The sequence below is a fragment of the Plecotus auritus genome (assembly GCF_963455305.1).
Source record: "Plecotus auritus genome assembly, chromosome: 8".
NCBI lineage: Eukaryota > Metazoa > Chordata > Mammalia > Chiroptera > Vespertilionidae > Plecotus > Plecotus auritus.
The window spans coordinates 5,178,346-5,193,591 of record NC_137782.1 but is presented as its reverse complement, the minus strand read 5'-3'; the positions used below and the strand labels follow the sequence as shown (position 1 = coordinate 5,193,591).

Below are 15,246 nucleotides of genomic sequence, written 5' to 3'. Positions count from 1 at the left end.
GTCTATGGGCGACCTAAGGTCTATGACTCAGAAGAAAGCACCTAAAGGGAAGACTGGAATTCTCCCCAAAAGGCTGTTCACCGAAAAGAACATGCCTTCAAAGGACTGTTGGAATGGTAGAGGTCTTCAAAGGCAATTTAAAACATTTAGGAATAAAAAGAATATCAATGTGTAAGCCTAAAAAAGAACCCCCCCAAACAAAAACAATTTAATTTGCAAGTATCTACCTAGAAAGATTGATGAATAATACTGCTATTTCTTCTTGTATTTCCCATGGTTTTATGTAACTGATGGATCTGAATATCACTAGTTATTAAAGATGGTCACTCTGGCATTTGTTAGACAACCTAAAAAACATACCTGAAGATAGCAGGAGTCTCAAGAAAACACTTTTCTTAATGATATGTCATATCACAGGAACAAGTAAACTACTTGTGATCACTCACTCCGTTTAATTTATTAACTAATAATTGATTAATAATTATGTTTTCTTCAAACTCCTGGGTCCCAGTATACTCAAGTATATTTGAATAAATGCCCTTTGATTTTGTTTCTGGAAAAACTATCCATCCTTAATAGAACCCCCCAATGGGAGAAAGAAATAAAATAAAGACTCCCTGTGAATGACTTTATTTACACCTCTGCATTTGGCATGCTACAGAACATCGCAATTTTACATAGTCAACAGAGTTCAAATAAGATGTATATTGTGGCTTTGAAAATATTGGCATCATCTGATATAACATAGAGCAAAACAGCTATAGGTACAATAATTCATTCCCCAACCCCTTTTGACAAGTGTTGGATATTCTTTGATCTGTAACACCTTGGGAAACTTGAGTAATTGGGGGTGATAATCCTTACAAGAGGTGGTCATATCCAGTTTTACTTTAATGAACTCATATTGACACTGGATTTAGAAAAGAGAAGAAAGTTCCTTTACCATGCGATGGTAAATTTACTTCTGGCTAACAATGCTTTGATCCTATTTACAGACTTTTAACCAGATAATACTGTATAGCAAACACACGGAAATGTACATTACTAAAATTTGAAGCTAGAAAAATATGCCATAGGATATAATTTGGAATCTATAAATTGGAGCATGTATAAACCAAGAACATATTGACAAATCAAATCAGAAATATAAAGTTTATGCTAGTGTGAAAATTCAGTTGGCAGTGGGATAGAATAATGAAATGGGATTGTCTAGTACAATTTCATTTGTGTTAACACAATATCATCAACTCTGTTAAAAGTTCCTAGTTGATCCCTTCAAAATAGCAGCAGAGGGCCGTTCAAAAAAGCAGTAAATTCAATTCAAACTAAGAGTACAGTATTACTTGACTGAACAATTCTAACTTTCCCCAGTAAACACTTTACATGTTCTAAACACTTTTTAAGGATACCCTTTAAAAAATTCCCCCAAAGCTTAACCATGCAGCTCAGCTTAAGTAATCCATTCTAACTGAGGAGCTGTATAGTAGAGAGCTGAATATAAATGAATAACACTTAACTAAACACACAATCTGAAAATACAGCACAGCTCCTTTCTGCTTCCCGGGAAGGTAACCTACTCTAGAGAGGACACCCGTGGCCCGTGTTACCTGCTTCAATCTGAGAAGCACTTGGCAGTTTGCCTGTATCAAGTCGGAGCTGCAGCAGGAGAGGGAGACGTGAGTGTGAAATCCTGCAACCTCACCGGTAGGCGATATCAGTCACTATTGCGTCTACACTGAACACCAACTAGAAGCAGAAAAGTCTTGACAGAAGAATTCTAGCTGCAGCCCCATCTCAAGATTGAGACGCAGACCAAATGGGTCAGTTTACCCCAGATGGATCTCGCCCTGTTGCCACTCTCTTATGGAATTCCCTCCCAGAAAACATTCCCTAGTCTGCGGTTTGTTTGACCTGGTGCAGTCATTAAGGTCGGAGCACTTGGTGGCTTGTGGACGTGGCTAGGGTGCCAGGTTCTTGATTCTTTAATGGCTAACCGTGGTCTGAATATGTGGTTGGATTTTTATTTATATTATCTGTGAATTGACAGGGTATTTGGCACAAATTTCAAACTCTGCCCACATACATGAACACATATTGCATGTTTAGTTCTTTTTAAATATTGCAGGAAGTGCATAGCAAGTCAGAAAACACCAAGAGATGTATGCCAACTGCATGGTAAGGCCAATGCTTTTACCGGCTGAGTTTGATTTCCTCCACATGCTGGGGATGCCCTGCAGGCCACACCGAAGCAGAGAGAATGCTGTCTCGTGATTCCATGGGGACTGATAGAAGAAAAGAGTGTACCCGTGCTAAGGAGAGCTCTCGCCCAACCAGCCGCTACCATCTGTTTTCCTCCTTGTGGCTGGAGGAAACTTTGCCCCTCACTGTCCTTAGCACCTGGTTGTGCATCACACATCCCATTTGTCAGCTTGTTGGTGGTGGGAATTGGAGCGAACTCTCAATCCCTGAGAAAGAGTGTGCTGGGACCCTGGCTACTTAGTGTATTGCACGGTACTGTACTTGGTGATTCGACTTCGGGCTGTGCTCGGGGAAGTGGATCCAAGGGTCTGGCTAAAGTGATGGTCAGAGGAGCTCCGCATGTGGCCGATGGTAGCTGTCCCCGCCATGCTGCTACTCAGGCCCCCGCCTCCTCCCAGGCTGCTCAGCCCGATGCCACCACCACCCATTCCAGCTTCACTGCCAACCATGCCACTGCTGACGGTGCCACTGCCACCAGTTATCCCCCCTGGGCCACTAAATCCAGTTACGCCAGAGCCAGAAACAACCCTCTCGGTCACAATCACATTGTGGGCATTGGATAGCTCGGGGTGCAGACTGAAGCTGCCCATCATGCCAGAAGTTGGTCGGATTACCCTTTCTGTCACTACCACGTTTGAAGACTCTCTGGGATCAGAAATGGTCAACGTGGTGGGTAGACTTGAACCTGGTGCTATTACCCTTTCTGTCACTATGACATTTGACCCCTCTCTTAATTCAGGCATCTCTAGCATTCCATGCAATTCGGCACCAGAGATTGGGCCGACCACCCTCTCTGTCACCACCACGTTTGAGGCATGCCGATTATCATGGATGTGGACAGAGGGCTTCAGAGTGCCAGAGGTGGTGTAAGACTCAGTCACAGTGACATTACCATAGCCCAGAGGGTCAGGAATAGACATAGGATGCTGAACACCAGGCCCAGAGGGGTAGGCACTGTCAGCAATGACCGTAGTGGTGCCATAGTGTGGGGACATGGGTGGGTGTCCGCTAGCAATGGGCTCTGTTCCCTGCTGAGGGTAAATCGGTTCAGTGCTCTCAGGCCAAGGGAGATCAAAATCTGGATATGATTCGACATTTTTCCCCAGGCAGATGTCTGCCAGCTTCTTAAACTTAGGCCCCAGGGTGTCCAAGAAACTGTCATCGAAGTCTTCCCCAATGAAGCTGCAACAGCCCACGGAGCCGGCAGGGGATCCCACACCTTCAATGTCATATATGAGCAAACAGTCATTGGACGGGCGTCCTTCGTCTTCGTCGGCATAAGCATATGCTTTCTACATTTGCAGAGGAGAGAGAAAATGAAGTCATGAATACATATTTAACAGCAATAGAAGTCTTTATCTTATTTTTTTTCTTACAGGGCATTACCAAAGAAAAATCGAAAAAACAAAATTCCAACATCTACTAGAGGTGTTCCGAAAATCATAGAACTGCATGAAAGAATTTGCTTAGAAGTTACTTTGACTGTAATCCCAATAATATATTTTGATTTTTAAAAGTCATTTAGGTGGACTTTATAATGGTGTACTTTGGACACAAAAGCACACACACAAAAAAATCACATGAATTATTTTGTAACCAAGTTAGGAGGAGGTACTTAAAAATGCTGAATCTGAAGTACATATAATTGTGCATTTTTTTTTAGGTTTATTTATAAAAGTGGGATTGGTAGGAAAGAGTAATTGGAGATGTGAGAGCAGGGGTCCATCTGTGAACAAGCTTATTTGCCATGTTAAGGAATTTAGACTTCATGCCATAGACAGAACACAGCGGGGAGCCAGTGGCTGCTTCTGAGTGGGGGGTACCAGGCCGAGGTGAGAGGTGTAGCTGTCGTCTCAGCAGCCCATAGATCAGCACGCACAGAGGCTGGCAGCCTGGCGCGGAGGTGCCTGCCAAGCCCCTCGGGGAGCAGTGGGGGCCTGGGCTCTAGCAGTGGGTGCTAGACGGGGAGGAAGGCATGGGGGAGAGCCCTTACCTGGCAGAAGTAACTTTCCATAAAGTCCATGTTCAGACCTCCTTCTCTGCATTCCCTCATAGAATTTCTTCTCAATGTTCCAGAATATTCTTGACAGATCTCAGGTGCTCCTGATGATTTAACTCCATCCGCTAGTTCAAATCCCGTTATTCTTTCTTCTTCCATATCTTGCATTTCTCTGCCACCATACTCATTTGTATAAACCCCTGAAAGTGAAGGTCAAGTTAAATTTACTTTATCTAGTGTGCTGTAGACTAAAAATCAGTACCTTACTTTTAATATATGGTTCTTTATTTAAGTATGCATTGTGAGCAAAGGAAAAAGGAAAAAAGAAAGTGATATTTAAATACAGGATCTATAAATATATTCAGTTCAAAATAATAGTAATTAATTTGGTAACTTGGTAATTATTGTTAATTATTTGTTGGTAACTATATGTTGAGCTAGAAGCAAGGGGCTGCATAGTGGCTACAAAAACCTATGCTTTACATATTTTTATTTAAAATTTTTTTCAATTGCAGTTTACATTCAATATTATTTTGTATTAATTTCCGCTGGTTAGATGTACAGTGCTCCCCCAGTTATTTCCAGGACCCAACTGGCACCAGACATAGTTATCATGAGGACTTTGATTTTAAATTAACAAAACTTGGGGGGAAATGACCGAAATTCTAAAAGTTAAATGGTATAAGAACACCCCAACGTTAGGAGCACAGGGCCCCAGAAGAAGGCCCAAGAACCACCACTTTCAGAGAAGAAGCCATGGCGATGGCGAGGGGAAAGGTCTGTATGGAGTCTTGAATTTGTACGTGGATGTGGGGGTGAATAGAAGCCTCACAGATGCTAAGCAGGGGAGCTAAAGCCATGGCCTGGGTGATGGACATGCCACGGACAGGGGCAGTGTTGACACGGTAGGTGTCCCATGCTTTCCTATCTTCAATATTGTGATTTTGGCAACGGTGCGTGCCCACACGTCTGTCACTTTGGTGCCTCTCACGGTGCTTTGTGGAGGTCTGTGTAAATATCTGTAGACTCAATGAGAGACTCGGTGTATAAATAAAGCCTGCTGGATTGACAAGTCTTAGAACTGATTGGATATCAGTGATCAGGAAGATATAAAAGTTTCTACTTTTGAGGTGGGGGGGATGTTGGTGTCGTTAACATTGGGTGCATGAGGAGGAGAGATGGTTTTTAAACACTAGCATGTCCATCCTTTGCATAAGGTCCAGTTCTACAAGTTATAAATATTCCTGTGCTTCTTACATTTTAAAGAGTCAACGTGGAAAAGCCATGATTACAAGTTTGAGAAAGGCTGAGAGAAAGATAAGGGAATCAGTATGTATTTACCTTGAAAAAAAGAAAAGATGGCACAACTCTTCAAAGATATGAGGTTTCTAAAAATCAATTGTTCTTTTTATTGGCGTCACAGTTATTCGCTTACTGTGACATTCTCGTTCTCCCTGGGTTCTGCCTGGGACCTGGTCTAGACCTGCTGTAGGCCCGGTTGTACTGAAAGTCTCACCCACGTGCCCGGAGAAACTCCAGCCCGTGCACACGCCTCAGAGGAGAGCGTTAAGAGATGTTGATGGTGTCTCATCCACTGACTTTCAATCTGAGAAACTGGACAGATCTTTTCAGGTCAACATTTAGGCTGATGCTGAGAATGGATGCAGTGTTTAATTTTGTCATGATGACAGCTGAAGCCAGCATGATTCTGAGCCATTCATGAATTGTGGAGGTGGAATCTCGTCTCAATGAATGAGCACAGATCCATTTTAATAGAGTTGTTCTTTCACTGTAATTGGCATTTTTGGGTACATAAGATTTAACCCCATGCCCAAAATAGACGTGTGGTTACAATTCAGTTATTCTTTTCTACGTATAGACATCCTAATCAGGCCATTTCCTAAGTACTCTCTGATGATTGAAGAAGATATAAGAATAACAATTACTGTAGATTTTCCCTTTTCATTTTGCATGTAAATTAGTCATTTTAAAAGGAATAATAGAAACAATTTTAAAGACAAACATAATAATTGAGAAACAGTGAGGTATGCAGAGAGAACAAAATTCCTTCTGAGTCATTTGAGTTGTTAAAATAAGAGGAAATTGTACCTGAAGTGTCAATACATTGGATTCCTCCTGGGGCTATTTGTGGTACAGGGATGGTGGTGATAATCTGAAAGACAAGAAACAACGTTTTCCCGTTTGTCATGACTCTTTTCTTTCTCTAGTTACACATTGAGTTAGTTCTCGAATTACCTCCGATGTTCTGAAAGGACATTACTTAGGGAACGTTTGAAACCCATGTAAACAGGAACTGCATTCAGAACGCCTTCCCTGGTTACGCCCATCTAACTGGCGGTGCCTGTGCTTTCTCTCCACTGCCCCCACTGGCCAGCCCAGGACAAAGGCCAGCACAGACTGGGAGTGATCACTGTCCCGTTTCACGCGCAGAAGACTGAGTGTAGGCAACTACCACAGGTCATTTCTTACCCCAGTCTCAGGCCCTGGTCCTTCCACTGCCCACGGATGAATTGCCCCTTCTGAACATTCAGGAACAGGCTCGAAGCCGGCTCCGCCCCCAGGGGCGCCTCCACAGTCACAGCAGATCAACAAGAATGGGACCACTGGGGGTGACAGGAGAGGAATATTGGAATTAGCCACGTTAAAACAAAAACTTGCTTTTTGTGATTAAATTTGAATCCCTAATATAACCCCATTTGATCCTAAAATTATTATGAAGGCTGTAGAAAATGAACTGTATGATGGTGAGATGCTAAAACCAATGTGAGCATAAATAGACTAGATTGCAATAAATGTTCATTTGTTATGTCAGATTCAGGTTACAAATAGTATTGTAGTATGAGCACAGATGATTCTTCTCCCTGCTGTCCTCAGGAAAACAGGGAACGAGAGAGAAAAGAAAGCTGGTAGGCCAGTCCATACGTTTGGTGATTTGTGTTCCCTCTTCCATGTCTTTATTTTTCTCCTCTCACACGTGCCTGCCTTTTTATTTCAGCAGTAACGTCTTGTTCATGCTTCAAGCAGTTATCCTCTTTGAGGCTCTTATTTGCCCTGAAATATCTTTTCTTGAAATTACAAATGCGCAAATAGAGAACATTACCACGCTGCCTAACGCTGTCTTTTCCTATCCATCAGACGTTTCTAGCCCAGAGCTTCTTACATAATATGATCTTAAATAGTGATTGGGAATGAATGGGTGGATGAAGAAAAGGATGTGTAAATTTTTTAGACAGTGAGGAAGGAGGGAAAGAAAAAAGGAAGAGGGCAGGTGGGCAGGGGGAATGGAGTCAGGATAGTGATGAGAGAGAGGGGAATGCTGAGCCAGCCCGGGTTCCAGAGAGACAAGGCAAGTCTGTGCACTCCTCTCTGACCTGCCTGCCACTTCCCACCCCCCACCTGGAGGACAGCATGTTGTCCCAAATGTGTTCATAGGAATAGGTGTTAATGAAAAGCCCACACATAGGCATTCCTTGTAGGCTTTCCTGGCCATTTCAGTCAGTTGCTTCTCATTGTCTTCTCTGCTCAAATAGCAATGGGACCTGCCTATTATGGGGCAGCCCATTACATTGAGATTGAATGCAAAAAAAGTTTTTATCTTCCACTGCCAAGCAATTGGATTTTTAAAAAATCTCATAAATCCAGCACTAGATGTAGCAATATCTTGATAATTGAACACAATAAGAATTTTATCAAAAGATCAGAAAATGTCTCCCAATTTTGGGTTGGGGGCGGGCTGTTAAAGTACTTACATCCTAGGACCAAGAATCCCATGATGAGCAGTCCAATGCCAGCAGGACCAAAATGTACATTATCTGGAAACATGGGCACGCCTACTGGTTCTTTATACTCATCTGTTTCGCCACCTCCATTGATATTGCCATTGCCATTGATATTGCCATTGCCATTGTTGCCTTCTGTGTTGACATTGACCTCACCAGTATTAAATTCACCGGTATTAGCATCAGTAACAATTCCACCTCCAGTTTCGGTGTTATATTTTGGAGTGGTTTCAGAAGTTTGCCAGCCAGAACCTTGAAGATCAATATTAATTGTACCAGTACAAGTTCTTTGAAGACCATCTGTAACAAGGTTCAAAATGGAAGAAATCATTCATAAATTAAGTGTAATCCTTGTTGGACAATATGAAACTATTTCCTTTTTGCATCAATAGTTATTTCAATGTCTTTATTCCCATTCATTCAGTAACTTCCTCATTTCTCCCTTGTTCATGACTCCTTTTTGAAATCAAACTGTTATGACTATTAGTGCTCCTGAAAAACTGTCTCGTGTAGAGAAGCATAGACAGTAAACACCACATTGTGTCTGCATCGGCCAGTGCTGCGTTATAAGCTCTGGGGGAGGCATTCCTAGACTACATTTTATTTATTTATTTTTTTGCACATTTCTTATGTTAGAGCTAGATTTTTTTTTGGTGGTGGTGGTTGTTTTATTGTATTTCTTCTTTTTTAAAAAAATATATTTTATTGATTTTTTTACAGAGAGGAAGGGAGAGGGATAGAGAGTTAGAAACATTGATGAGAGAGAAACATCGATCAGCTGCCTCCTGCACACCCCCCACTGGGGATGTGCCCGCAACCAAGGGACATGCCCTTGACCGGAATCGAACCCGGGACCCTTCAGTCCACAGGCCGACACTCTATCCACTGAGCCAAACCAGCTAGGGCTATTGTATTTCTTCTTCAATTATGTTTGTGCTTTTCCTTTTTTGGGCTGACAAAATGAACAAATTGGGAGCAGGTTAGTAAATCGTTTCTACAAAAATTTCTTAGTGAGAAAGCAGCATATTCCCAAACTCACAGCCAGCAAACACTCACAGGAGAGGGAACTGGCGCTGTTGGAGGTAGGGAAATGTTCATTTCAATAAGAAGGTGAAACACGTTGTTTCACAAGCAGATATTCCAGTGTGCTTTCTTCTTGTCCTTCAAAGTTTAAGTAAGTTATTGTGTTCCTTGACTAAACACAGGGGTAGGGAGATTTGTTATTTGTTTCAACTTAATTGCTCTACCCTTGCTGTTTATTTCATCTAGTCAACCAACCAACCAACCAACCAACTAGTATTTCAAAACAGTAGACTAATTTTTGAGTGCATTTGATACATCAGAATCCATCTGCGTTTTCATCAGCAGGTGCCTGGGGCTGAAACAGAGCTGTAGTAATGACTGCAAAAGGGTATATGATGATGTATGTATTAATACATCTGTCAATGCCTATTATTGATATTGCTTTGGATATTTATTATAGATAATGCTATAAGTAACATGGATGTGCCTTCAGCCTTTTATATTTAGGAATTGTCCTAAGGTTATTGAAACTGGGTAAAAACAAAGGTATGATTCTGTTTGACATTGTTGTTCTTAGTTACATAAATGTAAGCTCTGTTGTCAGACTTTGTCCATTGATGTAACCCTAGAACCCGGTTCAATGGCTGACATCTGGTTAGGATTCAATATAGAGATTCTGAGTAAGTGAATAAAAAAGTCCCTGGAAGTACATACAGAGACAAGTTTAAATCCAATCTGTGATATCAGATCCCATGCCCTTTCACCTCAGCTCTGCTGATTCTAATGTTATTGGTTTCTGTCTAATTTTTATCATTTTCATCACCTGTAATATTTATCCCCCTTTTTGATGAGAAAAGGCATGCTTTCTGTTTACCATAAGCCTAACAATGTTATAAGCTAAGTTTCCATTTTCCCTTCATGTCTCCAGTGAAGCTTGATGTTGGATGTAAAACTGGAGTAAGCTAGCAATTACTTGAAGTCATTTCAGCACTGAATCAAAATAAGCTTTATCTTTAAATGGAATCACATTTCTGTTTGCAATATATATGTTTTAAAACTACTCTTATTTTGATTAATTGCGGAAAAAACATTATAATTTGGTAAAAATTCTGAATTGTTGAACAACTTTAAAGGAATGCTATTTATTATTTTTTAAATCTGCAAAGCAAGTGGAACTAGTCAACCCATTTTTAGGATAACTGAATGAGGAAAAAAGAATGAGAGGAAGGGAGAAAGAGCAACTGAAGTAGCAAGCATTGCTTAGAACCGTGGTCGGCAAACTGCGGCTCGCGAGCCCCATGCGGCTCTTTGGCCCCTTGAGTGTGGCTCTTCCACAAAATACTACGGCCTGGGCGAGTCTATTTTGAAGAAGTGACGTTAGAAGAAGTTTAAGTTGAAAAAATTTGGCTCTCAAAAGAAATTTCAATCATTGTACTGTTGATATTTGGCTCTGTTGACTAATGAGTTTGCTGACCACTGGCTTAGAAGAATTAGTCTCGAGGAGCTCTCCTCCTTTAGGGACCAGCCTAAATTAATTTTGTTGATTTTGAAAAGTAATATAAGCATGCTACCTCCAAATTGCTTACACAAAGTTGTGCATCAACTTCCCAAAGATTATATAAAGTTAAGTTAGCTTGACTTCTGGCCTAACTATTTGAATATAATTTTACAATACATACAATTTAAAAATTGCAATTATTTACATTAATAAGAACTAACATTTAGTGAAAGTCTAAGTGCTTTACATGTAGTTACTCCTTAAATCCATATTGTTATTGTTCCATTTTGCAGGAGAAAAGACTGAGGGATTAATGGGTTAAATGACTTCTCTGAAATCCCATATCCAGTAAGTGATGGCACAAGATACCAACCCAGTCTCACTCCAGAGCCCATGGTCTTATCCACTAAATTATACTACCTTTCACATCATTAAAGATTTGATTCTGTAATAGCCAGTATGATAACTTTTGTTGAAAAAAAGCACTACTTCAAAATACAGTAATTAAAATTTATATATATAAATTCTAGAAGGAAAAATGTTAAATTGATCTCTTACCGTCTATAGATAGAATTGTTCCTTGGTATTTTCCATTCAGCATATTATATTGGTCCATGGTAACTTGATTTCTCAAAGTAATAATGCCCGTTTTTGAGTCAACAGAGAGCAGGTCAGCTGGATTATTTCCCATGACGTATCTGTATTTGAAAGATAATAGTATAAATTAATGACAGCTGTCTAAAAAAGCAGAGAGAGAGAGAGAGAGAGAGAGAGAGAGATTTTACTTATAAAACATGTTTCTAGTCAGTAGTTATAATCCCTGAAAACAGTTTTCAGTTCTTGGATACACTTTCTCCTTTTTTCAGGGCAGTCCCAGCTATTTGAGGACATTTGGAAACAGACAAAGCTGTCAGCTTAAGCAAAAAGGATGACTGAGCAGCTCTTTCCGATGGAATGCCCCTTATGCCCACGTGGTTGGCAGAATAATCCTCGGGCGCTTGCAGTCTCATTTTCACTTGGTTTAGGTAGCATCGGAACTATCCTGGAAGACCCAAATCCTGGGACTTCCTGAGCTCATGAACAATCCTAAACTATCCTCTTACCAAAGAACTTACGTCTTCATCAGCTTGGCCACCATCCCCTCCCTATTTCCACTCCCCCTCTCCACATACACAATGACTGAACAGGACTTCTTTTGAATTTCAAACTACGCAAGTCCTTTTCTGATGCTTCTGTCCTGTTTTCTGTTGTCTTCCTCTCCTCATCTTTCACTTCCATGTCTTTTTTTTCTCATCACGTATGATAAAAGAAATACTGGTTAGCAGCTCTCTGTCTCAGGTCTCAGGTGTTGTGCTAAACTCGGGGAATAGAACTTGGAGAGGACACAGGGGTGGGTGTTGGGGGTTGAGGGGTGGGAGGTGACCTGCCCTCGGTGAGCTACATCTGCGGGGTGAGCGTTTATCAGTAGTGGTGGGACAGTGTGATAAGAGCTGTAACACAAACACATAGTGTGAGAAGAATCCGGAGAAAGCACTTTAAAATCTGATTTGTGAGATCTTTCCCCTACTGTTACTGTTGGTCATGTTTAAAACATATGTGTGCATATACACAGATTTTTTATGATCAAGTAGAAATATTTGGATATACAGAGTTTTAAAAAATTATGCAGCATGATTTTTCTTTAATCTAACTCATTTTTCATGCCAAAGTTATTGTTGGCCAATACTAAGTGCTTATTAGAGTGAAGAAAATAACTAAATCTAATTGGATTCAATCTGGGCAAATTTGCAATGGGAAAATTAGTCCATAAAATTCCAGGGTAAATAATCTTGGGATGTGGTAATCAGCTAATTGGTCCATAAAATATATAAACACAGGAGTGTCAAAGTTTAAAGATACAATATTTTCACATTTTGCATCTTTATACTTCTACATCTTATATGTTGCACAATTTTTTATATATTTGTAAGTTAAGCACTTTAAGTAATAATTCAGTAGCTAGTACTTCTTATGATTAAATGATGGCTTCAAAATAATGAAAAATATTTAAATTCATACTTAAAATTTCAAAAAAGAACATATGTACTTCATTCAATATGTGATGAAAATTTGTTGGAAAATGTCAGTCTTACCTAACTTTTGTTGAAGGTCCACCAGTGTCCATGTCAGTAGCTATAAAATCTCCCACTCTAGAATTCTGTCCCATATTACTAGTTACTACGAATGTCTTTGAACCTGGACGGAACACTGAGCCTTCAATTACATTTAACACAGTCACAGAGATTGCTGTCGCTGTGAGCTTATATTGAGACATAATTGATTGATGAAATTCAGCTTTATTTCTAACACCAATACTGAGTTGCAGATTCTTCATGTCTTCATAATCCAAGGGCTAGTAAATAGAGAATGAAATAGTTTTACTACAAAAAGAAAAGAATTCTAGAAGAAAAAGAAATCCTTTGATAATAGTTGTAAATGCTTATGCCTAGAAAGATGATATTAATTAAATATAAATACATACAATGTATTCTTACTTTATCTTTAATACAAACACATAAAATATATATAGTGAGAAAAAATCCAATCTTGTATCCTTTGTTGAAAAAATTAAAAATGTATGACATGAGTCCTCATTGTCCACCAAATTAAAAGTTTAAAAATAGTATAGGTGGTCAAATCCTTGCCTTTTGTAGTGCAAAGACAGTTTATGTTATCCTGTATCATTTTGTGTTTTTCAGAAAGTAGTTCTATTTATACAAAGTATGGGCTAGACACATTGTAGGTTCCATTATTTGACTGGTTTTATCCATAAAGAACTATTTAGAAGAATTTTACTTCTACAAATATGACTTCTTTTATTAAGACAGGTACTAGAATGTAGCATACAAATAATAAAGAGAAATTCTTATTTTTTTTTTAACATATTCTAGAATAAATTATTTCACCTTTTGGAAATAATCAAGTAGTCATTTTCACTAAAAAAAGATGGTGTGAATATCCATTACTCCTACCATCCACAAACAATGCATTATGCCAAATATATTTTCCTAAATTTTCTCATAAGAGTCTTTAGGTGACCACGGATTCACACATTGTGCTCTTCACTTACGTAAATTTTTAGTCTTTGCCCTAATGTTGGCTGTACTTGCAATTTCAAGATTGGCTATAAAACCATGTATACATATACATTACACACAAACACACAGACTTATTACATATAGTATATAATCATAAAAAGCATTAACATACGATGTTATGTCTGGGAGAAAAATAAGAATAATTCCCATTTTACAGATAGAGGTATGGAGGACAGGTAGATTAATTTTCTAAAGGAATAGAGTAGTTTAGCATGAAATAGTTTAGGATTTTTTTCCCAGCATGGAATCCTGGGGAGTACAGTGACAGAATACAGACTTAGTAGCTAGAGAGGTGTAGGTTTGTATGCCAGCTGTACCACATACAGTTAAGTGAAGTTGAGCAGGTTACATACTCTCTCTGGACCTCCATGTATTTATCTGTAATATGGGCATATAACTGATTACAGGGATGCTGTGAGGAATAGACTAAAGCCTCTGCCCAGGGCCTCACTAAGAGGAAGCTATAAACCTGGTGACCCTTTATGATGACATGAAACAAATGATCACACGTTCCCAGGAGGACAGACTGTAGGAGTCTATTTCCGAAGACTATTACGAAGGAAGGAAATAGTGGAAAAGGAATTACATTTTCCTATAAAGAATCCATATTGCACACATCACATATAGTTTATGCACCACTATTGTAACTTTTTAAATTGATTGTTAGAGAGATGGAGGAAGGGAGAGAGAGAGAAACGTCGATTTGTTGTTCCACTCATTTATGCATTCATTGGTAGATTCTTGTATGTGCCCTCACCCGGGATCAAACCTGCAACCTTGGCGTACTGGGAAGACACTCTAACCAACGGAGCTACCTGATCAGGAGGCTATTGAACATTTTAAAAATAGACTTGGTAAGGCTTTAGCACAGGGTGAACATTTCACTACCAGCTCCCTAGGAGTGAGACATTTCCCCCCTTCACATCTCAGACGGAATTCTACTGCAGTTGATTTGGTGGTTCGTTAATGTCAGGGGGACACAGGGAAACTCTAGGGACTTGGACCAAATCTCTAGTGTATCTATGTCCATAATAAACCTTGGTCAGCAGCCTCAAGGAGGTGGGAACGTGATTCTACAATTACAGTTATGTGATGTTAATTTCATAAAAACACAATGGAGGAATAAAGAACATTCGATTTATATAGTGAATATTCTTAGTGCGTAATAATCGCCATGGACACATTTTTTTGGAAAGGCCATGTTAAATCTGATTTAAAAATATTTTTAAACATCAAAAACAAAGCCTTAAGGCATAATCATATTTTGTTGTAAGCATAAAGTTAATTTCATGTTTAAAAATTCAATTCATATGATCTGCAGGGGAGAACTGTATAAATAGAGTTTCGAGTTAAAATTCAATGCCTATTTTCATGAAATTATATAAGCAATAAACCTCTCCACGTAAAAGTTCTATATCATATACCATTTTAAAACTAATTTTTTATCTTTTCACCCACTCGAGTTTGTGTAATCTTAACATTTAAATTTAAGGTTAACATTTGGAGAAAGACCAAGAGAACAAAATATTT

At 39.4% G+C, this 15,246-nt stretch overlaps 1 protein-coding gene across 1 annotated transcript in view; it reads right to left on the bottom strand.

The window, feature by feature from the left end:
• Positions 1 to 2,492: 2,492 nt before the first annotated feature.
• Positions 2,493 to 15,246, bottom strand: part of DSG1 (desmoglein 1) — a gene marked incomplete at both ends in the record, with an annotated part of 29,908 nt that continues 17,154 nt past the window's right edge. The window contains 7 exons of the mRNA XM_080684205.1: positions 2,493 to 3,551; positions 4,253 to 4,458; positions 6,368 to 6,431; positions 6,749 to 6,882; positions 8,029 to 8,358; positions 11,138 to 11,277; positions 12,712 to 12,971. Of these exons, the coding sequence (XP_080540331.1) occupies positions 2,493 to 3,551; positions 4,253 to 4,458; positions 6,368 to 6,431; positions 6,749 to 6,882; positions 8,029 to 8,358; positions 11,138 to 11,277; positions 12,712 to 12,971 (2,193 nt within the window). The remainder of the gene's footprint in view (positions 3,552 to 4,252; positions 4,459 to 6,367; positions 6,432 to 6,748; positions 6,883 to 8,028; positions 8,359 to 11,137; positions 11,278 to 12,711; positions 12,972 to 15,246) is intronic.